Source organism: Emydura macquarii, unplaced genomic scaffold, assembly GCF_026122565.2.
Source record: "Emydura macquarii macquarii isolate MOO-44397 ecotype Brisbane River unplaced genomic scaffold, CSIRO-AGI_Emac_v2 contig_212, whole genome shotgun sequence".
NCBI classification, from domain to species: domain Eukaryota; kingdom Metazoa; phylum Chordata; order Testudines; family Chelidae; genus Emydura; species Emydura macquarii.
This window is the reverse complement of record NW_027130349.1, coordinates 12401339-12421281: the sequence shown is the minus strand read 5'-3', so window position 1 is coordinate 12421281 and position 19943 is coordinate 12401339. Positions and strand designations below refer to the sequence as shown.

Genomic DNA, 19943 nt, shown 5'->3' with positions numbered 1-19943 from the left:
CAATTTATTAATTGCATTTCTTTTCTTCATTCTTCCTTTCCCCCATTATCTCAGTCTGTTCCATCATCTCTAGGCTCTCCTCTATTTACAGTATGATTGTAGATACAGTATAGCTTAATTACAAGCTGTTCAATAGTAGATTTTGATAGTGCCTCACCTATAGTAAAAATGTGGTAGGTTAGGTCAACTAATTATTACAATTCAATAAACATCCCTCTAGATCACTCTCTACTAGCAAAAACGTCTTAAAAGCAAAGAGGATTCCATGCGTCCTATGCCAACACATTTTTCACGTGGCATTTGTATTGGACAAAGCAGCCTAGTAAAAATAAAATTGCTGACCTTGAGAGAATAGGAAGGAGACCTGCTTCCTTACTGTACCAGATCATCTCCCTCTTAACAATTATTGAGAATACATTCACAAATCAGAACCAGTCTGAAGATTTTATTTTTCTGTAAATTCAGTTAAAAGTCAATTTTTGAAAGTTCTTAAGACTGGGTTTGGAATGCCTCAGAGTGATTTCTGGTCATAAAATAGCGAAAACAAATTTTAAAAAAGGAACATTTACAATGTTATCTCCTGTAATGGGCAATCCCAGCTTCCCTGAGACATAGGTGTGTTCATGTTGTAGTGTGCATGCTTGTATTAGTTTGCTTTATATTTCCCCTCATGCATGCATCGTGTGCTCCCTGCTTCAAACTTTTGCTGACTAGAAATGAAGAATGAGAGAATGCCAGTTGAAAATGATTTTCATTTTTGAATAAAAATCATGAAAAAAACCAAAAGCACAACATCTTTTGTCTCAATCTGCTATGAAATAGTACTTAATGCCTTTAGTTTCTGTTTCGTGTTATGCTATGGTGGAAAAAAAATTAAAATATTATTGCTTTTTTCAGTAACCTTCCCCACACCCCCAGCAGAGTTATCCAAACTACTATGATTTGGTAATAATACTTAGCACTGCTACAGCACTTAATAAACATTGGACAAACTCCTGCTTACTCACTCATGGAAATCAGTAGGACGATTAATGCGAGTATGGTGAGCAGGATTTGGCCTGTTAGCTAATTAATTTCCATGAAATCCCACTGACTCAGGTAAGTATTATTATCTCCATTTTTCCAGAAAGAGAAAATGAGGCAGAAAGGTTAAGTGACTTACTCAAAGCAACAGAAGACATTATTGTCAAAACAAGACTGAAAACTCAGGATTTCCTGGCTGTTAGTTGTAGACTGTTCATAGACTACTAGACCTCTGTCTGTAATCTTCAGATGGAAAGAAAATCACATAAAATATAAGGAATTTGCAGACACAAGTACTAGCACTGAAATATTAATAGCAACTTTTGATGTTTAGATTACTGGTTATAAACCTTGTGTTAAAGTTTCCATTTTGCTGCATCTTACTTGTAATCCGAATAAAGTAGAAATATAAATTAGAGAGATTTGGGAGAAGTGAGTGTATTCATTTCAAAATTTAATTCCTAGAGCATTAATTGTTGTGGTTCTTATGAAACTTGGTTCACCCACAAGTGTTTTCACATTTGGTTTCATGTTAACAAAAATAGTACAAGAAAACTCAGCAGATCTGCATGGAAGGTGTTTGGACTGGGATTCACAGTGTTTGCTTACCCCTGCAGATCTAAACGTTTTTACCCTAAATATATATTCCTGTTTGTGGTTTACTTTACTGTTTACTTTCAAAACATGAAGAACCTTGAAATAAATGAGTTTGTTCCCTCCAGTTTGTTTATCAGGCCTGGATTACAGATCCAAAAACTGCACTTCGACAGAGGCGCAAAGAGAAGAAAAAGTTTGGGAAGGAAGACAAGCGAAAGCTAAAAGGATCTGGGGATGGTGTGTATGCTTTTGTGTGCTTTTCAGAAGTCCCCTTTAAACAAACAAAGAAACAAAAACTCACTCTTCTTTCAGTCCCTGGCCTGGAAGATAATGATAGCATTGCAGGGAAAATGCTCTCAGTTTCATCAGGGGAATGGAAAGAATGCTTTCTGCTGTTACCAGGGCAGTTTCTAGTGCTTGGTCAGAGAGAGAATCTCTAACCTGAATTGAGTTTACCTTGGGCCTTTACCTGAAAGACACTGTATACAGTGCTGAAGTGTTACAAAGCACAGCTATACAGGAGGTTCATTGTTATGTCATGTCAGAACAGTGTGATGCAAATTAGAAAAGATTACAGAGAAAAGGGAAAAAGTGACTGCCATGGAGCTGCAAGATTGAAGCCTAGGATTCAGACTCAGAGAACTGGTAGGTAAGGTCCCCTGGGAAGAAAATCTAAGGGAAAAAGGAGAGCTGGCTGTTTCTAAAGGAGGCAGTATTAAAGGCATAACTGCAAACTGTCCTGATGTGAAGAAAAGATAGGAAGAATAGTAAGAGGCCAATATGCCTGCATTAGGTGTTCTTTGATGACCTGAAAATCAAAAAGGAATCCTACAAAAAGTGGAAACATGGACAAATTGCTAAGGAGGAGTATAAAAAAGTAGCAAAAGCATGTAGGGACACAATCAGAAAGGCTAAGGCACAAAATGAGTTACACCTAGCAAGGGACATAAAAGGCAATGAAAAAAAGTTCTTTAGATACATTAGGAGCAAGAGAAAGACAAAGGAAAATGTTGGTGTTCTCCTTAGTGGGGAAGGAGAGCTAATAACTGATGATATCAAGAGCGCTGATGTGTTTAATACCTGTTTTGCTTCAGTCTTCACTAAAAAGATTAATGGTGACCAGTTACTCAACACAGTTAATATGTAACAACAAGGAGGAAGGAGCTCAAGCCAAAATAGGGAAAGAATAGGTTAAAGTTGTATTCAAGTCAGCAGAGCCTGATGAAATTCATCCTAGGGTGTTTAAAGAACTAGCTGAAGCAATTATCTTTGAGAACTAATAGAGGATGGGTGAGATCCCAGAGGACTGGAGAAGGGCAAACATAGTACCTATCTTTAAAAAGGGGAACAAAGAGGACCCAGGGAATTATAGACCAGTCATCCTAAGTTTGATACCTGGAAAGATAATGGAACAAAATATTAAACAAGCAATTTGTAAGCACCCTGAGAATAATAAGATTTTAAGGAATAGCCAGCATGGATTTGTCAAAACAAATCATGTTAGACAGACCTAATTTCCTTCTTTGACAGGGTTCCTGACCTAGTGGATTGAGGAGAAGCAGTAGACTTTTGATATATCTTGATTTTAGTAAGGCTTCTGTTACAGACTCGCATGACTTTCTCATAAGAAACCCAGAGAAATGTGGACTAGATGACATTACTATAAGGTGGGTGTACAAATGGTTGAAAAGCCATACTCAGAGTAGTTATCAGTGGTTCACTGTCAAACTGGGAGATCCTAGCAGGGTCAGTGCTGGGTTCAGTAATATTTAATATTTTCATTAATGACTTGGGTTAATTAATGGAGTGGAGAGTATGCTTAATAAAATATGCAGATGGCACCAAGCTGGGAGAAGTTGCAAGCACTTTGGAGGACAGGATTAGAATTCAAAATGACCTGGACAAATTGGAGAGTTGGTCTGAAACAAACAAGATGAAATTCAATAAGGAAAAGTGCAAAGTACTTCACTTTGGAAGGAAAAATCAAGTGACAACTACAAAATGGAGAATAACTGATTAAGTGGTAGTACAGATGATTAAAAGCATCTGACTTAATTGAATATGAGTGAACAATAGGATGCAAAAAAGGCTAATATAATTCTGTGTATTAACAGGAATGTCCTATGTAAGACGTGGGAAGTAATTGTCCTGCTCTACTTAGTCCTGGTGTGGCCTCAGCTGGTGTACTGTGTCCAATTCTGGGTGCCACACTTTAGAAAAGATGTGGACAAATAAGAGAGAGTCCACAGGAGAGCCACAAAAATGATAAATGATTTAAAAAACCTGACCTTAAAAAAAACTGGACATGTTTAGTCGGGGGAGGGGGGAGAAAATGCAGGGGGGAGACCTGATAAGTCTTCAAATATGTTAAGGTCTGTTATAAAGAGGATGTAACTCAATTGTTCTCTGTATCCACTGAAGGTAGGACAAGAAACAATGAGTTCATTCTGCAGTAATAGGGATTTAGGTTAGATATTAGAAAAAATCTTTCTAACTATATGTGTAGTTAAGCTTTGCAATAGGCTTCCATGGGAGGCTGTGGAATCCCTGTCATTGGAGGCTTTTAAGAACAGGCTGGACAAACACCTGTCAGGGACTGTTTAGTTTTACTTGGGCCTGCCTCAGTTCAGGGGCTGGACTTGAGGTGCCTTCTAGCCCTACATTTCTATGATTCTATGACTTGCCACAGATAGTTAGACTCAGAATACTCTTTCTTGAAAAGGCTTCTTTTTGTGTGAAGTGGCATAATCTAGGAAACTAGATAGAAGCTGGAAAGTTATTTTGTGAGTGAGGAATGCCCTCTGGGAAAAAATAAGTATTAAAAGAAGAGTGTATGTAGAATGGATTAACTTATCACCAAAGATCAGAATTGATGAGCATAACTTTCCATTGCAAGCACTTGAATTTGCCATTCAAAATTTGCATTATGCAAATATTAGCTAATATTCCCTTAAAACTTGTTTCTATGAGCATTCTTGCTGGTAAACTTGCTCCTTACAATATATGTAAAGCAAACACAATAGAAGAGCTAATACATGTTGTCCATTGTTGGCTGCATGTGTGTTCTCCCAGTGTGTTTGCTGTCCCAGATAACCGAGACACTAAACCACGATCGGATTATCCAATAAGAGCACAGATCCCTTTCAGCAATGATGGCACCAGGCCAGGTTTATTGTCAAATGAGCACGGAAAAAGCACCCTATACATGCTACAAGTACACGTAATACATGTATGCCCCTGACAATGGACCAGCTCAGTAAACGACGGGAGTTTCCGTTCCTCACTCAGCCAGACAAGGACACTCCTTTTGAGACCCTCCTTTATACACTGATACAAATGAGTTGCATGTTGTACCCAGGGTTGCCAACAGTCCGTAAAATTTACGGATAGTCAGTAAAAAAAAATATGCAATTTTTCTGCTCTCCATAAATCTGTAAAAAAATAATATAGTCCGTAAAAACTGCCTCCTGTCCTGAGTCCCAGCAGACTCCCAGCCACTGGCACTGCACGGCTCCCTGCCTGTGCTGCTGCCACCACCTCCTCCAGCCGCGGCTTAGCCACCCACCCGCTCTTCCTCCTGCCCCACTGCCAGTCCAGCTGCACAGCTGCAGTAGCTGCACCAGCTGCCTCCAGCCCCTCCCCGCCCAAGCTCTCCCGGCCCCGGTCACCAACTGGCCGACAACGCCGAGCCTGCTGCCTGCCTGGCTCCCTGTGTGCCTCTGGCTGCTACTGCTGCCATTGCCACTCAGCAGTGTCGGACCGATAGCGGTGAGGGGGCCATGGCCCCTGGGGCCAGAGGCGCAGGCCAGCTGGTGCCCAGCCAAGGCAAGTGAGGTGGGCTGCGCTGGCTGAGTGCTGGGAGAACTGGGAGGGGAAGCAAACCGAGTCCCTCCCACTCCCAGTCCCAGCTCAGTGCCCAGCCGGCTCGGGGAAGGACTGGGACCGGAGGGCAGCCGCAGACCCCCTGGCACAGTGCAGCGGGGAGGGGAGAGCTGAGCTGGCCTCCGCTGTCCTGCGGATGTCCAGCTGGCTCAGGTATGCGTAGCGGGCATGGCAGCCCCTCGGTGCTCCCCGGGGGGATGCGCCAGTACGCCTGGAGCCTGCCACTCCTCCCAGAATCTTCCCCACCGTCCCCCGGCCCAGCATTCCTGCCTTTCCTCCTCCTGTTCCTTGCACCCATTTCCCCCTCTCCCCTTCCCATCCCTCCAGCCAGGCAGCCCTAGTCCTGCTGCAGTACCTGACTGACTGATCCTGGCCCTGGCCCCGGGGTGCCCTCTGCCAGCAGGTGCTGGCTGGGGCTGTGAAGCATGTGATCTGGGGCAGACGGGGTCGCTAGCCAGCCCTGTGCTGTCAGCTCAGTCAGGGAAAGCAGGGGCTGAGGTGTTTCATGCCAGCGAGTACACACTTTTGTGACATCATTGTATTGTTTATGGTACTTTTAGTGATGTCAGTAAAATGTTTATCATGTCAGTAAAAAAAATCAACTTCAGATCTTCATGTCAGTAAAAATTAAAATGCAAGGTGGATAACCCTGGTTGTAGCTCGGACATGGTAAGATACCACCTTTCACCTTGTACAAGATGGTTTGACCAAAACATCTCTATCCATCATATTGTCATTGTCAGGAGTCAGTATTCCCTCGTTATCTTCTGTGTATTGGGATGTTCTGGTACATTTCTGGAATGTGCTTGTGCGAGTGTTCTGTACCTAGTTCTTCATTAGAAATGTATGTATCAGCTCTATTCTTGCCAGTTACTGTGAGCCTGCCAGCATTCACAGCGTGACTTCTGCTATCTTTGCTTTATAACAGACTTGACCATTACCTTGGCTTCCACTTCAGGCTTCATATCCAGCCTGTTATGCTAGGCCTCATGTCTCAGGCTCTCACTTTCTACTACAATACAGTTCAAATGAATTTATATAAAAATTCAAATGAGTAGTCACACAGTATTTTTTACTCTATTTGCCAATTTTTAATGGCCAGTTTACCTATTGTCTGAAAAAAAGCACTTGAGTTGGCATATAGGGATGAAAAATCAAGAAATATTTTTTCAGTTTTCATGTAGATTACTTCACGATGGTAGATTCACGCATTTTCCAGCTGCAGTTAAATTCACTATATGTTTGACAGGCAGCAAAGAAAAACCATTCAAATTTAACATTCTTTTCTTAGCATCACAAAACTTTCTGTATTCTGAAATGTTTAGTTTGTAAGTGATTTGCAACTCTTGAGGTTTTTGCTGCATTTAAAAGAAAAGAAAAGAAATACTCATCAGAACTATTTTTGCCAGTGCGTATTGGACAAAAACATTCATTCTGAAGCACTTACATTAGAATTCCCTCTAGCTGGTACCTTCCTCTGGTACCTATTTAAGAGAGGGGCTGTTTTAATCTCTCCTTTGTCACTGAAGCTACAACAGCTATGTTGATATATTAAATACCATTAGATCAATTCTTTGATCCCCTCAGTTATGTCTGTGATTTTTTTAATGGCAAATATCTGTACTAAAACTACTATTCCACTTAGACTTAAATAAAACAGCACATGGTTATTTCAAAATAACCCTTTGTTTCAGCTTGTCAGGTCCATGTTCACGTTGTTGTCAATTCATTTACTCTCAATCTGTGTGAAAGTATGAGAGTTTAATGAGTTAGAGGCAAGAGTAGGTTTTAAAAAAGTATGCCAGCAGATTAAAGTTTCTTGAGAGTTAACAAGCAAGCTTTTAGGGCTAGATTTTCAGCAGCTGTAAACAGGTGTAACTCAGTTGAAATCTGTGCAACTGCACTGATTTATACCAGCTGGGGATTTGGCTCTTAGGGTTAATTGATAACCAAAACATCCTTACAAAAAATAAAACAGCATCATTCATGGACCCTCTCCAACTATTGTTAGAATGTTTTCCCCCACCTGGATCCTGTGAGATCTGGAGAAACCTGTTCTATTAAGACAGGATGGATCCAAATACTTTTTAATACTCATGTAATCTCTCTCCAATTCTAGTGGGATTTACATGTAAACTTCTGTGGAAAAGGCTTTTACTCATTGCTTTTAATTTTAATTTGGCAGGTGTTACTGACGCAGAATATGAAGAGAGAGAAGATGAACCTGTCAAAAAGAAATCAGATGGACCAGGTATGTAGGCAGAAGGAAGGCTGCAGTAGTGTTGCATTGCAACTGTGATTGCAGGGATAAATGACATTATCACGTGATCAATGTGTAAGTGACCCAAAGGCAACATACAAGCAATGTGATTGTCTCCAGCTTTCATCTGCTTAGTCAGAATCACAACTACTCTAGTCTAAACAAATACAGACATACTCATTCATGGAATCACAGAGGCTAGAGACAGAAAGGACTAGTAAATCTTCCAGTCCACTTCCCTTACAATACAGAAGTGTTCCCACTTTCAGGGGATTTATTCAGTAGTTTTAAAAATCCTAAGGAAAAGATCTTTCCCTGTAGAAGCAAATACTCTCAAATCCTTCCCCAACATGTGTACACACACAGACATCAACATTTGCATAGTGTTGATACAATTGATACATATGTATTATACATTTGTGTACTGTATTATGCCTATCTTAGGATCCAGTCCTGCTTCCATTCAAGTCAGCGCCAAAACTTCTGTTGACATTGATTATGCAGGATCAGGCCTTAAAATGTTAAGGCCAATAGAGCCAGGACCTTGTATTTTATTACGTATTGTGTACTGCTGAGCACAGTGACCGTGTTCAGTTAGGGATCAATATTGCAAGATGCTTAATGTCTCCTGCAAGGTAATGAATGTCCTTGAATCCCATTGATTCTAACTTACAGTGGGACTTGAGAGTGCTCAGCACCTCACAAGAGGCAGTTAACAATTTGGAGGATTCTGCCCAATAACAATAAGCTGGTGAGGGGTTCTCCCACTTAGGAAATTAGTACAGTTATGCTGAATCCTAAAATTAACACTGTGGGTCAGATCCTCAGGACTGACTCTTTGGCTTCAGGTAGTTAGGAGAAAGGTGGCTTCCCCTTCCCTCTAGCCTTGACCAGTTCTCATTGGTGCAGTGTGACCTTCTCTTCTTGAGCTATTAATCTCCTCTATTTAAAATTGAAAGGGTGTACTGCTCTCCAGCAAAACTTGTGCCTCAGAGTGAACCAGAAGGTTGCAGAGGTCAGAAGCATGAGATACCTTACTCCTTTCTCACAAGATCTGCACTTCTCAAAAGAAGAAAAGGTTCTTACTTTCTTCAGGCTTTTACTATCTCATGGCGCAGCTTGATCTACTAATATACCAGGATGAATTTCAGTGACGGGATGGTCTGAGGAGGGTTGAGGAAAGGAAAGGATGATGCTAATTGGATTATTATAGGGTTTAATTGGAGTAAACAAATGTAGCATCTTTCATATTTTATTTTAACTATTTTACCCATCCCTAAATAAAACTAATTAAAGAAAGTGTTACAAAAACTGGAGGGAAAAATTATTAGGAAAGGTTATTCTAGTTAATAGCTTTGGACCAAATTGCCAGGCACCTGCTACTCTCCTTGAAATCAATGGATTTCAAGTGTTCATTCTCTCTCAGTGTTTGATCCTTTAATTATAACAATCTCTCAAAAAATAAATATCTTTCCCTTTCTGAAGATGTTTAGATGTGATCGATCCCCAAAAGACTGTTTTTAAAAAGTGACAGAGAACAGCAAAGATACCAAAACAGCCACAGACTCATTAAAAATGTATACTAAATCACCTCCAATCCTGAGAGAAAAATGACCTTCTAGATTAAATTGGAAGTCATTGGCAAAGCATCTCAATGAGACCATGGAATACCTGTAATAGCTAAACAGTAAAATAGACTTCTTGTTTGTAAGTAAGACGAGAACTGCCAACCCACTAATATCAACAGCACAAATGGTACCCCATCAGTTCTGGGCGGGAGGTGTTTCAACACAAACGTATAAATGCTGTCTGCATATATGCTGTGTGTGTGTGAGAGAGAGACAGAGAATCACATTTTCTTTTAAACTGTGCATGAGTACGTCTGAAGTTTAGAGAAATTGCAGTACTCATAGGAAACAAAAATTAAACTTTACCTTTAAACTTATAGTGACAAGATTTTGGTTAGCCCAAATTTGAGTACCTAAAAGTACAGTATATAGGAATAATGCGTCAGTTAGTAAATTATAAAATCCCTCAAAACCCAAACAATACAGTAAAGAACTGGAAGTGTAAACACCAATTGGATAATAATATTGCAAAAAAAAGGGAAGGAGAAGGGAGTGTCAATGGAATCATTCAGTGACAGTGGGGTGGCTCCCTGAAAGAGAAACTCCTCTGTTTTTTACATTTCTGGATATCTACTGCATATTACGTTGTTAGTATACAACTTTCGCATGCCTTTTAAAACACAAACGACTCACACATGTTGAACGACATAGTCTGGTGACATTGGGTACTGACACTGTTAAAAAGCTTCTCAACAGTAGAGCTGTAATGCTGACATAGGTCCACTCCTTAATGCGTACTGTAAACCAGGTGTGCCGTCAGGCCTGAGCAGGTGTGCCATGGAATTTTTTGAAAAACTTCTTGAAGAGTTCTGAATTGGCTCATGAATGTTCATGAGTTCATTTGGAGACTATATGGTGGTGTGCCTCAAAATAATTAAAGGTATTGAAGTGTGCCATGGCAGAGAAAGGTTTGGGAACCACTGCTGTAAACACTTTCACTGCATATTGCAGATTCTTCTGCTAGGTCAGTTATTCCAAAAGTAGGTCCTTATATCTGGTTCTTTCAAATTTGGAAACCGCAACATAGGGCTAGATTTTGATTTGGAGAGATGATTTCAGCACTTTTGTGTGGCACATAAAGCACTGGCAGACTATAAGAGGGAGGGATGGAGATAGGTTGCAAATAGTGGCCTGATTTTATAAACCCCTAAATACACAGAGGAGCACTTACTCATATGAGAAGTACCATTGATAATGCCAAGGGGATTTATTATTCAAGTGAGAAAGTATACCTCAATCTGAGTTTGCTGAATTCATCCCATAAAAAGAAATCCAACTAAACTACTGTTGTGTTTAGTTGCAATGATTGTTAAACACCATTCATTACAAAATGTACCTCTTATTGTGGAAGAGGAAAATATATGTAAGCTCTCAGCAAGTGAAATGACTTGAGTGAAGGAGTCAACTAACTATACTTGGCAGTGTATGTGAGCAAGAGAGGGTTCATAAGATGAGGCTATATAGCCCAGATACAAGAGTAATAAACTGTAGGCAGATCAAAGATACAAGCTCAGACTAGCAGGGTCCAGGCACGAAAGGAGCACTGGCTAGGAGAAATTCTATTGGACAGAAGAAAATGCATGTGCGGAATGGACAAATCAAGTGCCCAGTTCTACAAGATGCTGTGTGCCCACAACTTCCATTGAGTTATTGGAACTGAGGGCGCTCTGCACCTTTTAAAAGATGCTTAGCCCTGCAAAACCCTTACACAGGTGAGTAGTTCCTCTGAAGCTGAGGACTACTTGAGTGACTAGCAGGGTCAACCTTTTAGAGGGGAAAAAGGCATTCCAAGATTACAAATATTAGCCAGACAGACAGGCCATGTCTACCAGGAACACTCAGGAAAGTTCAGGCAAATTGACCAAAGGTGTAAAGTCAATGCACATAAACTTAAGTGTGTTTAAACCCCCCGGATTAAGTTACAGCAAACTAAGGACGTTTTATTTCTGAATGAGAGCAGCCACATCGGGAAGGTTGGGGATGTAGGTGAGGGTGTTAATATGTATTAATTTATGTACAATGACTTCACACCTTTTGTTGATTCAGTTGGACTTTTCTGAGGATCCACGTGTAGTCATGGCCATAGAAAGGTAGGACAAAGGTCCCAACAAACCAGATGTTTGTTCCAAACATTCCTGTTGCTGATATAGAAAGATCTTGCAACCTGGATTATTACATGCAATAAAGTAAAAATTGAACACGCTTTTGTGAAATGTCAGAATAGGATCAGAATGTGAATGAAAGACATTTATGTTCATTAACTCTGTCACTTTCCCCCCTCTCAGATAATATCATCAAAAGAATATTTAATATTTTGAAGTTCACCTGGGTCCTTTTCCTGGCAACACTAGATAGTTTTACAGCTTGGCTCAATTCTATTTCAAGAGAGCACATTGATATCTCTACTGTGCTGAGAATCGAGAGATGTATGCTGACCAGGGAAATTAAAAAGGTAACACACTTTGTGCTTTATTTTTGCTCATATCATTTGTGTTGCAGTGATCAATCAGAGGTTTATCTTTTCAACTCAATTTAAGGCAGTGTACTAGAGATGGACATTTGTAAAAGTCTCATTTACACTGATTTTTTAGAAATAGAATGACTTCTGTAATCCTCTGTTGCTTTCTACTTTACAAAAAAAAAAAAAGAGAGAGAGAGAGAGATAAGTCTCCAGAACTGTGGCTGTGAGCCCAAAAGCAGCTGATTGCAGAAACAAATGTGCTGAGGGATTTAACTCTGAAACTCTGATTGAAGAGTGGGATTTTTAGTAGATATTCAGAAATCAAGTCAGGAGAGAAGAAGGCGGCACAGCGTTTTTCATAAATGTTAAAAAATTCAGCTCAATCTGGATCTGCTAAGACTCCTAGAAATGCAGCTCATACTGGGCATGTGTGGCTTATCATATAAATTAACATAGTCACTCCTCCGGTATGTACATTTAAAACATAGTGCTTTTGCTTTCACAGCCATTCTTCTGTGTTATGGTCCTGCAAAAAAAGAAGCTATAGTGCTGAATTTGTGCTTTTATAAACGTTTAAAAGGCAAAATGTTATAATGTCACAGACACTTGATTATAATTTCACTGCAGAAGCAGTGGGTAACGATTATTTTTTTTAAATCCCAAAACTTTTGGTGAAAATGTTTTTTTTGTCAAAATTTCAAATATAGAAAGTTTCGAATCAAATTTAATTTAGAAGGAGAGAACTGAAATTCAAACAAGTAACAATATTAGCAAAGTGACAGACAATGTTTTTTCATGTAATTTATAATTGATCACTTTACTGAAGTAAGGAAATCTGTGCATAAAGTCTCAACAAAACTCAGAAAAATGACTATGCAAAATAGCAAACTTCTTACTCAATGTGTGTTCCAAAGTCAATACAGCCAGCGGTGGAGTGAGCTGGATAATGTTCTACCTTAGGAGCCATCAGTAAAGTTGTCATGGCCAGAAAGAATTCTGCTTGGCTCCTATGCCCATAGTTGTGCTGACAGTTAATGAAACCATCCTTATGCTGGCAAATTTGAACGGGATGTCATTGAGAGATAGTAGATAGTGAAGCCTACAATTTCTCTTTCTACAGGGACAGTTTTCTGACTATAACCAGACTTTATGAACAATTTTTTATCTCTGTTACACCTTTGTTAATCTGGAGTAACTCCAGTGGAGTTACCCATGTTTATGTCTTTGTAAATGAGGTCATAAATTGATTCTGTCTGAAATGGGCTCGAGGAAATTTGGCTTTTGTCAATTTGTTCTTTGCAAAGATTCATTTGATGCAGCCAAATGACTGAAAAAACCAAAATCTCTCATGATACAAATGCCTTACTGTAGGTCTTCTCTCTTTCTTAGGGGAATGTTCCAACTCGGGAGAGCATCCATATGTATTACCAGAACCATATGATGAAGCTGTCTAGGGAATCAGGACTGGACACAATTGATGAAAATCCCGGTCAAGCTTCTAATTTACAGGCATCTGAGAGGATGGACAGTCTGGATTCAGCTGTTTCTCATGACAGTATTTCCAGGTATTTTGTTTTAGAAACAAAACAAAGCACTTTTTTTTTGGATAGACAGAAAAACCATGTGGTAGAATTTATTTTAGGAAACATTTGCATAGTGTTGGGACTCCACGTCCGAAGTTGATGTGCCTTTTGATTTTTCAGATTTATCAGCCACTGTACAGTAGATAAAAGATGATCAACTTGACAGACCCGTATGTTTCCCTCTGTGGAAAAGTGCACAAAGGGAGCAAATTAATTCTCATTCTCCGTACCCACCCACTAATCCCACCACCACCACCACCACCGGTCCACAGGAGCTGGGTGGAGTGTGAAGTAGGCAGGGAGCAGGGAGCAGAGCCTCAAAAAGGTAGACAAAGCCAGGAATCTGAAAGGATCCTAGTCCCTGACATCATGGGTACTGGGCAGCTGCATGTGAGGCTATGTACACACTGACGGCGGCAAATTCGCTGCCATCAGATTGATTTTTCTGGTTCGATTGAGCAGCAGTGAAGACCCGATCAATTGATCCAGAAGTCGATCTGATAGAACCACGTCCCAAAAAGCATAGCGCTGCATCGACAGCACACTAAAGGGAAGTTACGAAGTCGACGGGAGTTATACAAGCTACTTTGTGTATCTTGTGTAACTCCCGTTGACTGCCACCAAATTTTGCCAGCCGTGTAGACCAGGCCCCTAAGATTCCTGTCTGCAGTCTATTGCAGCCATTGCAACACAGTAGGAACAGTTGCCAGGCTGTCATTGGCCCAGCGCTCTCATTTACAATCTGTGACTCTGCAGAGGGAAATCACTTAATGCCGCTCATGTTAGTGCTACTTCTAGCACCATTATCCCTCCATTAGTCTGCAGTTTTGAGTGGGATGCATATTCATTAGTGCAGTCCCCCTCTTACCATTGACCTCAGTCCTTTTTGCTGCCTAGCCGAGGGGCTGTACAGATATTTTGCAGAGACAACAAGGTCACCAAGTTCTGGGAGGAACATCTGGATGAACTAATTTTCCTCTGCTTGGCTACCTCGCTGCTTTCTATTTCCTTCAGAAGTTAATACCAAATGACAGGCTTCTAGAGGATTTTTTTTAACTATCTTACAGAAATTAAGACACCGTAGACATTCTCGTGGTATTTCACTTTGATTGTGAGAATAGGCACTGAGTGAAGGGATTCCATAATTTATTACAAATGTTTTGTTCATGGAAGATTAAATTCTGGTCTCCTGCATATAGTCTCAATAAAAGGACTTTGTACCGGGAAACTATATGGGTGTGAGGGAACGTTATTTTTCCTCACAATAGAAAGGCAGGGCAGAGTCTGGAAGTGCCTTCCTGGTGTTTTCTTCCTTTCTTCTTCAAATGGTCCAGTAGATAAGTGCAATTCGTCGACTCATATCTGTGCCCTCATCATTTACCTGACTAACCCACCTTCCCTTTCCACACTTCCTTGGAGTGAGATGCTGCAAAGTTCAGTGCCAAAGCTTGAGCACATCCTTGCTGTTTCGCACATGCACAGACTCACTCATTTACTTCCCCATGTTGCAGGAACATCCTATTTTCACTGAGTCCAATGCATTCTTGTCCTTTGAGAGCCTGCAAAAGTTGTTCTACAGTGTCATAAGGGGAGGCCTCTGAGAATCTGATAGTTGCTTTCTGCAGTTTCCTCTTCTCTGAAGCGTGGCAGTAGCCTTTCACACTTGATATTCCCCTGCAAACTCAGTTGCTTGTATGTACAGAAACTCTGCTCAGCTTTTACTAATGACATATGGTAAGAGATTAATAGGCTAAAAATAATGGAGAGCTTCTCTTCCTTTCACAGTTTATTCAAAAGTAAATGTAACTAAATGTCTGAACACTTATCTGAAATAAATATATGTAAGCAATGTGCATAAACAAAATACCCATAAATGCCCCTGCATTATTCCACTGATTGTTAAAAAAACAAAAAATCCAGCAGGATCAGTGCTGGCGCTCATAAGACATTCAATAGTTTACTGCAGCTTAACCATCAAAATTCTTTATTTCATGAAGCAATAAAGCCAGCACACATTTCCTGGTGGCTAACCACCAGGAGAAATAGCACCTGCATGTTTTGTCTGAAAATTCACTTGCATCAGACTGTATGGGAAAAAATCACCTGAGTGCAATATCCATTGACTTCACTTTGAGTCTCTCATGCATATCTTAGGAGTAGAATTTGGCTCTCAGGATTTATTCATCCACTCATTTAAAGAGACAGGACTTTTAGGGACAAAACCATTTTCACTAAATAATATTTCAGACGTGTTATTCAATAGATATTGTACTTGTCTGCAGTAGAAATTGCAATCAGCTGATTAGCAGTGTGGGGTAGCAATGTGAAGTAGCTAACCAGTGGTGACAACAAAGAAAGCCAAATGTTGGGGAGTGTAATTTCCTTTTATAAAAGGAAGTCAGTTGCCAAACATAAATAGACAAAAATTATGTAAATCTTGTAAATTCAATATTTGAATTCACTCTCTTTGGTTAAATTGTATCCACTGTTGAGAGCCAATCAATTGCTGTTGGAATAACCTCTTTGCCTGGCCACCCCCTTCCCCCCGGCTTTTGAGTACACCTTACTTGCGCCTTTCAAATGTCTAGACTTTGGTGGTGATGCTGAACCAATCAGCTGTAAAGAGGGACAAGAAGATAAGTCATAATACTGATTTTAACGGTTGTTGTATACCCACTAATATAATCTTTGAAAAAGCTGTTTCCCCAAAATAAGATATCACAAGGGCACTTTAAAAAATCAACAACAGAAGTATTGTCACAATTGATTCTCTAATCTCAAACTCTTTTCCTGGAAATAGGTATTTAAATGTTCGTGTATCAATACTGTTTGTGGAATATGTACATCTGCTGCAACACTAATGACCTCTAAATGCAGACAGTGATAACCAATCACTTAGATCTAATGATAGTTCTTCTGTCTGTTTATAAAAGCACCCTTGCCTGTCTCTTTCTTGGATTATAAAGCGTTCCCATGAGCTCTTCAGCAATAAAAAGTATTGCAGACCACAAGTGAGCGATACTTTGCATTGCCTGAACAAGAGAGAGAGAACTTCACCATCTCAAAAACCTTATTCAAAAGCTCATCAGATTCTGCATCAGTTCATTTGCTAATTTTTTCCCCTTGGTTAAATATAGAGACAGTCCTGTCAATAACAAGATCATTTTTTAAAATGTGCCAATGTCTCTTAATTCTAAGGTCAGTTCTGTTCCAGTTGAAGTCAATGGCAAAACACCAGTTGACTTCATCAAGTCTGGGCCTTATACTTAACATGCTCTCATATACAGTTCTATTAATTTTTTGAAATCCAGTTTTACTCATATTATTTCCATATTAGCCAAACACACTTTCTTTTCTACTGGTACTTTTCACTTCTGGAGAATCTGATTCAAATAATAATTTTCTTAATTGGTATATACCAATTCATTTCCAAGCCTCAGAATGACTGATGGTAATGCCTATTTCATCACTTGAAGATTAAGCAGTATCTGGATGCTCTGAGGGACAGTTTCCTCTCTAACTAAGTTGTTGTTTTGGTCTTTAGTTTCTCCCAGTACAAAGTTTTAATTCTAGGTAGTTGGTGGACCACATGTTTATGGTTTTAATTAAGCATATACATTGTTGGTCTTAATAAAGTGCTTAGTAATGGGGGGAAAACTGGATCTTTATAGCGGAATTAAAATAATTAAATCGTAACTCAATTTTTACTCAGGCAAATGACCATTGCAGTCTAAGGGAGTTTGCCCTACTATTTTCTGAAAAAGCAAACTAGGCTGTTATACATTAAAATATCACACCCCAGAAGATCTGATTGGCTTGTATAAAGATCCAGTCAGTAAAATATTATATTCATTATTTTTTATTTTTAAAGGAAAGATTGTAAAGAAATAGAGGGTAAAACCCTGGCCCTTACATTAAGCTCTTTACATTAAAGTCAAATGCAAAGCACCAATTGACTTCAAGAGAGTCAGGATTTCACCTTGAATTTCTTAGATGTCAAATCAAAGATCAAATCCAGAATGGTGCTCAGCACCTACTGGGCTCTTGCAGCTTCCTTTGACTTTAGTGGGAACTGTGTGATGCTCAGAGCTCTCAACAAAGCTTTTCTTCAGCCCACAGTCTCCCACAATTCTGTTTCCCTCCCCTCTACAGTTCTGTAGGCAGTTTATTGTAGTAAAGGAGAAGGGGGTGTGGCCAGCACAGGCTCTGTTATTGTTGTAACACAGCCTGTGCTGGCCACACCCTCTTCTCCAGTGTGCCAGCAGGCAATTTATTCCAAAACTGTGTGAAAACTCAGAATATGATTAGTAACAGTAACTTCAATGCCAACCTGTGGCCTTTATACAGTAGGTTAACTGGCCCACAAATCATGGATATACAAATTTGCCTAATGAGCCATCCAGGAAGGGTAGAATTTTGGAAATGCAGCTACCAGAAAGGAAATTATTGGGTAAGAAATTTCCCAATCATTCAGAATAAAAACATCTAAACTAAATATATCTCCATTTGTAATAGATAGCTGATTAAGTTTATTTACAAATACTTGGACTTTTAATACACTTTTCAATTTAAAATACCTATTCTTTGAATGATTTCAAAGAAGTTAATGCTTTTCAGAGTTTCCAGGGAAGCCAATTAGAAAAGTGACCTGGAAGGATATGCCTGGATGAAATTTATGTGCTGGTTAGTGACTGAGTCAATGCAAGTGTTGCCAATTGTAAATCGCAGTATAGGTCATATCCTCCTTGCCAGCTTATTACACATTCAGAAGCACATTTACTGGGCTGTGAATATTATCTTGTACAACTTTACAAACCATGGAGGATTCTGATCAGCTGCTCAGTAGATGTAGATTTTCCTTCTGATCACTAAGCTGTTGTTTCCTTAAAAATGTATGTAATTAAAATCATTGCAAAGACTAACTCAGAGCCTAATCTTGCACCTAATTAAATCAGTAAATGTTTTTCATTCATTCATTAACTTCAACAGGAGCTGGATCAATTCCTCTAGGTGGGGAGCAGTTGAGGGAAACTGGAATACATGTTTTTCAATGAAATTTACTAGTGGAGGCACTTCTTATGGCATAAGAGTCTTATTTCATTCATGGCACAGGAACCAGAGTTACTTAATTTCCCTTCTTTGTATCTCCCCACTGTTATTTACAAGAAAACTTGTCTACATACATACATATATATTTAGAGAGGAACTTGAAACTTTACAAAGTAATAACTATACTGTTGGTTAACTGAACAACAAAGAGAAAAAAGGCAATGGGCCATATTTTCAAAAGTACTTGATTTTAATGGTAGTTAGATGCCTTACCTGCTTTGAAAATTCCACAAGGTGCTTATTGCATCTTTAGATGCCTAAATACCTTTGAAAATTTGGCCCTAGATGCTTACAGAAAATAAACCCAGCTCTCGACATGCATGTTGAGATGGAGTTTGGGGTTTAAAAAGGACACTAAAATATCATTTAAAAAAAACTACACATCGGCTGGCTGCTCCCTATAATTCAATACCAAAACCTCAGTAAAAGAATTAGAGCTAGATTGTGTCCTATAGATTCATGCGTAGTGTGGACCTTTCTGGTGCTCAATCCTACATCTACTGAAGTGAATGGAAAAAGCCCCACTGACTTCAGTGTTGCAGGATCAGATCCAAAGTGTGGATCTCCGTTTATTGCTTAGGTGCTTTCTTTTTTCACTTATGTATTTTAGAGACTCGGACAGGTGACTGCATGAATTAAAATACTAAACAGTTCCCTCAACTCAGTTTATGCACATCTGTGTACTTCATTAGTAATTACAGCAGAAGACATTCTGATGACCTACCATATGTCATTAATGTATTTGCTTCCTTCCCATTGCTAATGTTTGTATTTACATTAGTGTTGTCTTTCCCATAACTCATCCACTTCTCATTTTATCCAATAGCATCCTGAATGTATAGTATATACCTGTGTTGTCCCATTGTAGTGACAAGCGAAAGGAGATAAGGGTTTAACTGAAAATATCCTTTCTTTGATATCGTGTGCTTTACAAATTTTGAAATAATGGAGAAAATATTTTTTTAATGACTCAATAAATAAAATCTTAAAATTAATTATCAGTGTCACCACAGTGTAACATTAGATACAAAATCAAAAGCAATCTCATAAAATGATAATTATACTTGGCACATGCATCAAGAACTGATGTAGCTCTTTTGTGCTGAAAGAGGATTGGCTAGTACATGAAAGCTGTCTTTTCTATTAGTAGAACTTGAGCTTTTTTTAAGTTTGAAAGCTCTTTTAGAAAATTGGTCCACATCCATATAAAAAAATTCAACAGAATCAATTTTTAATAAAAAGAGGAATTGTACAGAGATCAGCTTCCAAAATGTTTTAATTGAATTTTTGAATTTCTGTTCACAGCAAACAAAAGCAAAACTCTCACTTATACAAAATCATTCTCTCCAAGCAGTGTGGGAACTTTGAGACTATACTGATTCCCGTATCTATATGAATAG

The 19943-nt window shown here is 39.2% G+C and overlaps 1 protein-coding gene across 1 annotated transcript in view; it reads left to right on the top strand.

Annotated features, from left to right (window-relative positions):
* PIEZO2 (piezo type mechanosensitive ion channel component 2) overlaps positions 1-19943 on the top strand; it is a 427523-nt gene that overhangs the window by 370837 nt on the left and 36743 nt on the right. Inside the window, 5 exon segments of the mRNA XM_067547859.1 lie at positions 1746-1859; positions 5678-5684; positions 7703-7753; positions 11676-11842; positions 13241-13416. Of these exon segments, the coding sequence (XP_067403960.1) occupies positions 1746-1859; positions 5678-5684; positions 7703-7753; positions 11676-11842; positions 13241-13416 (515 nt within the window).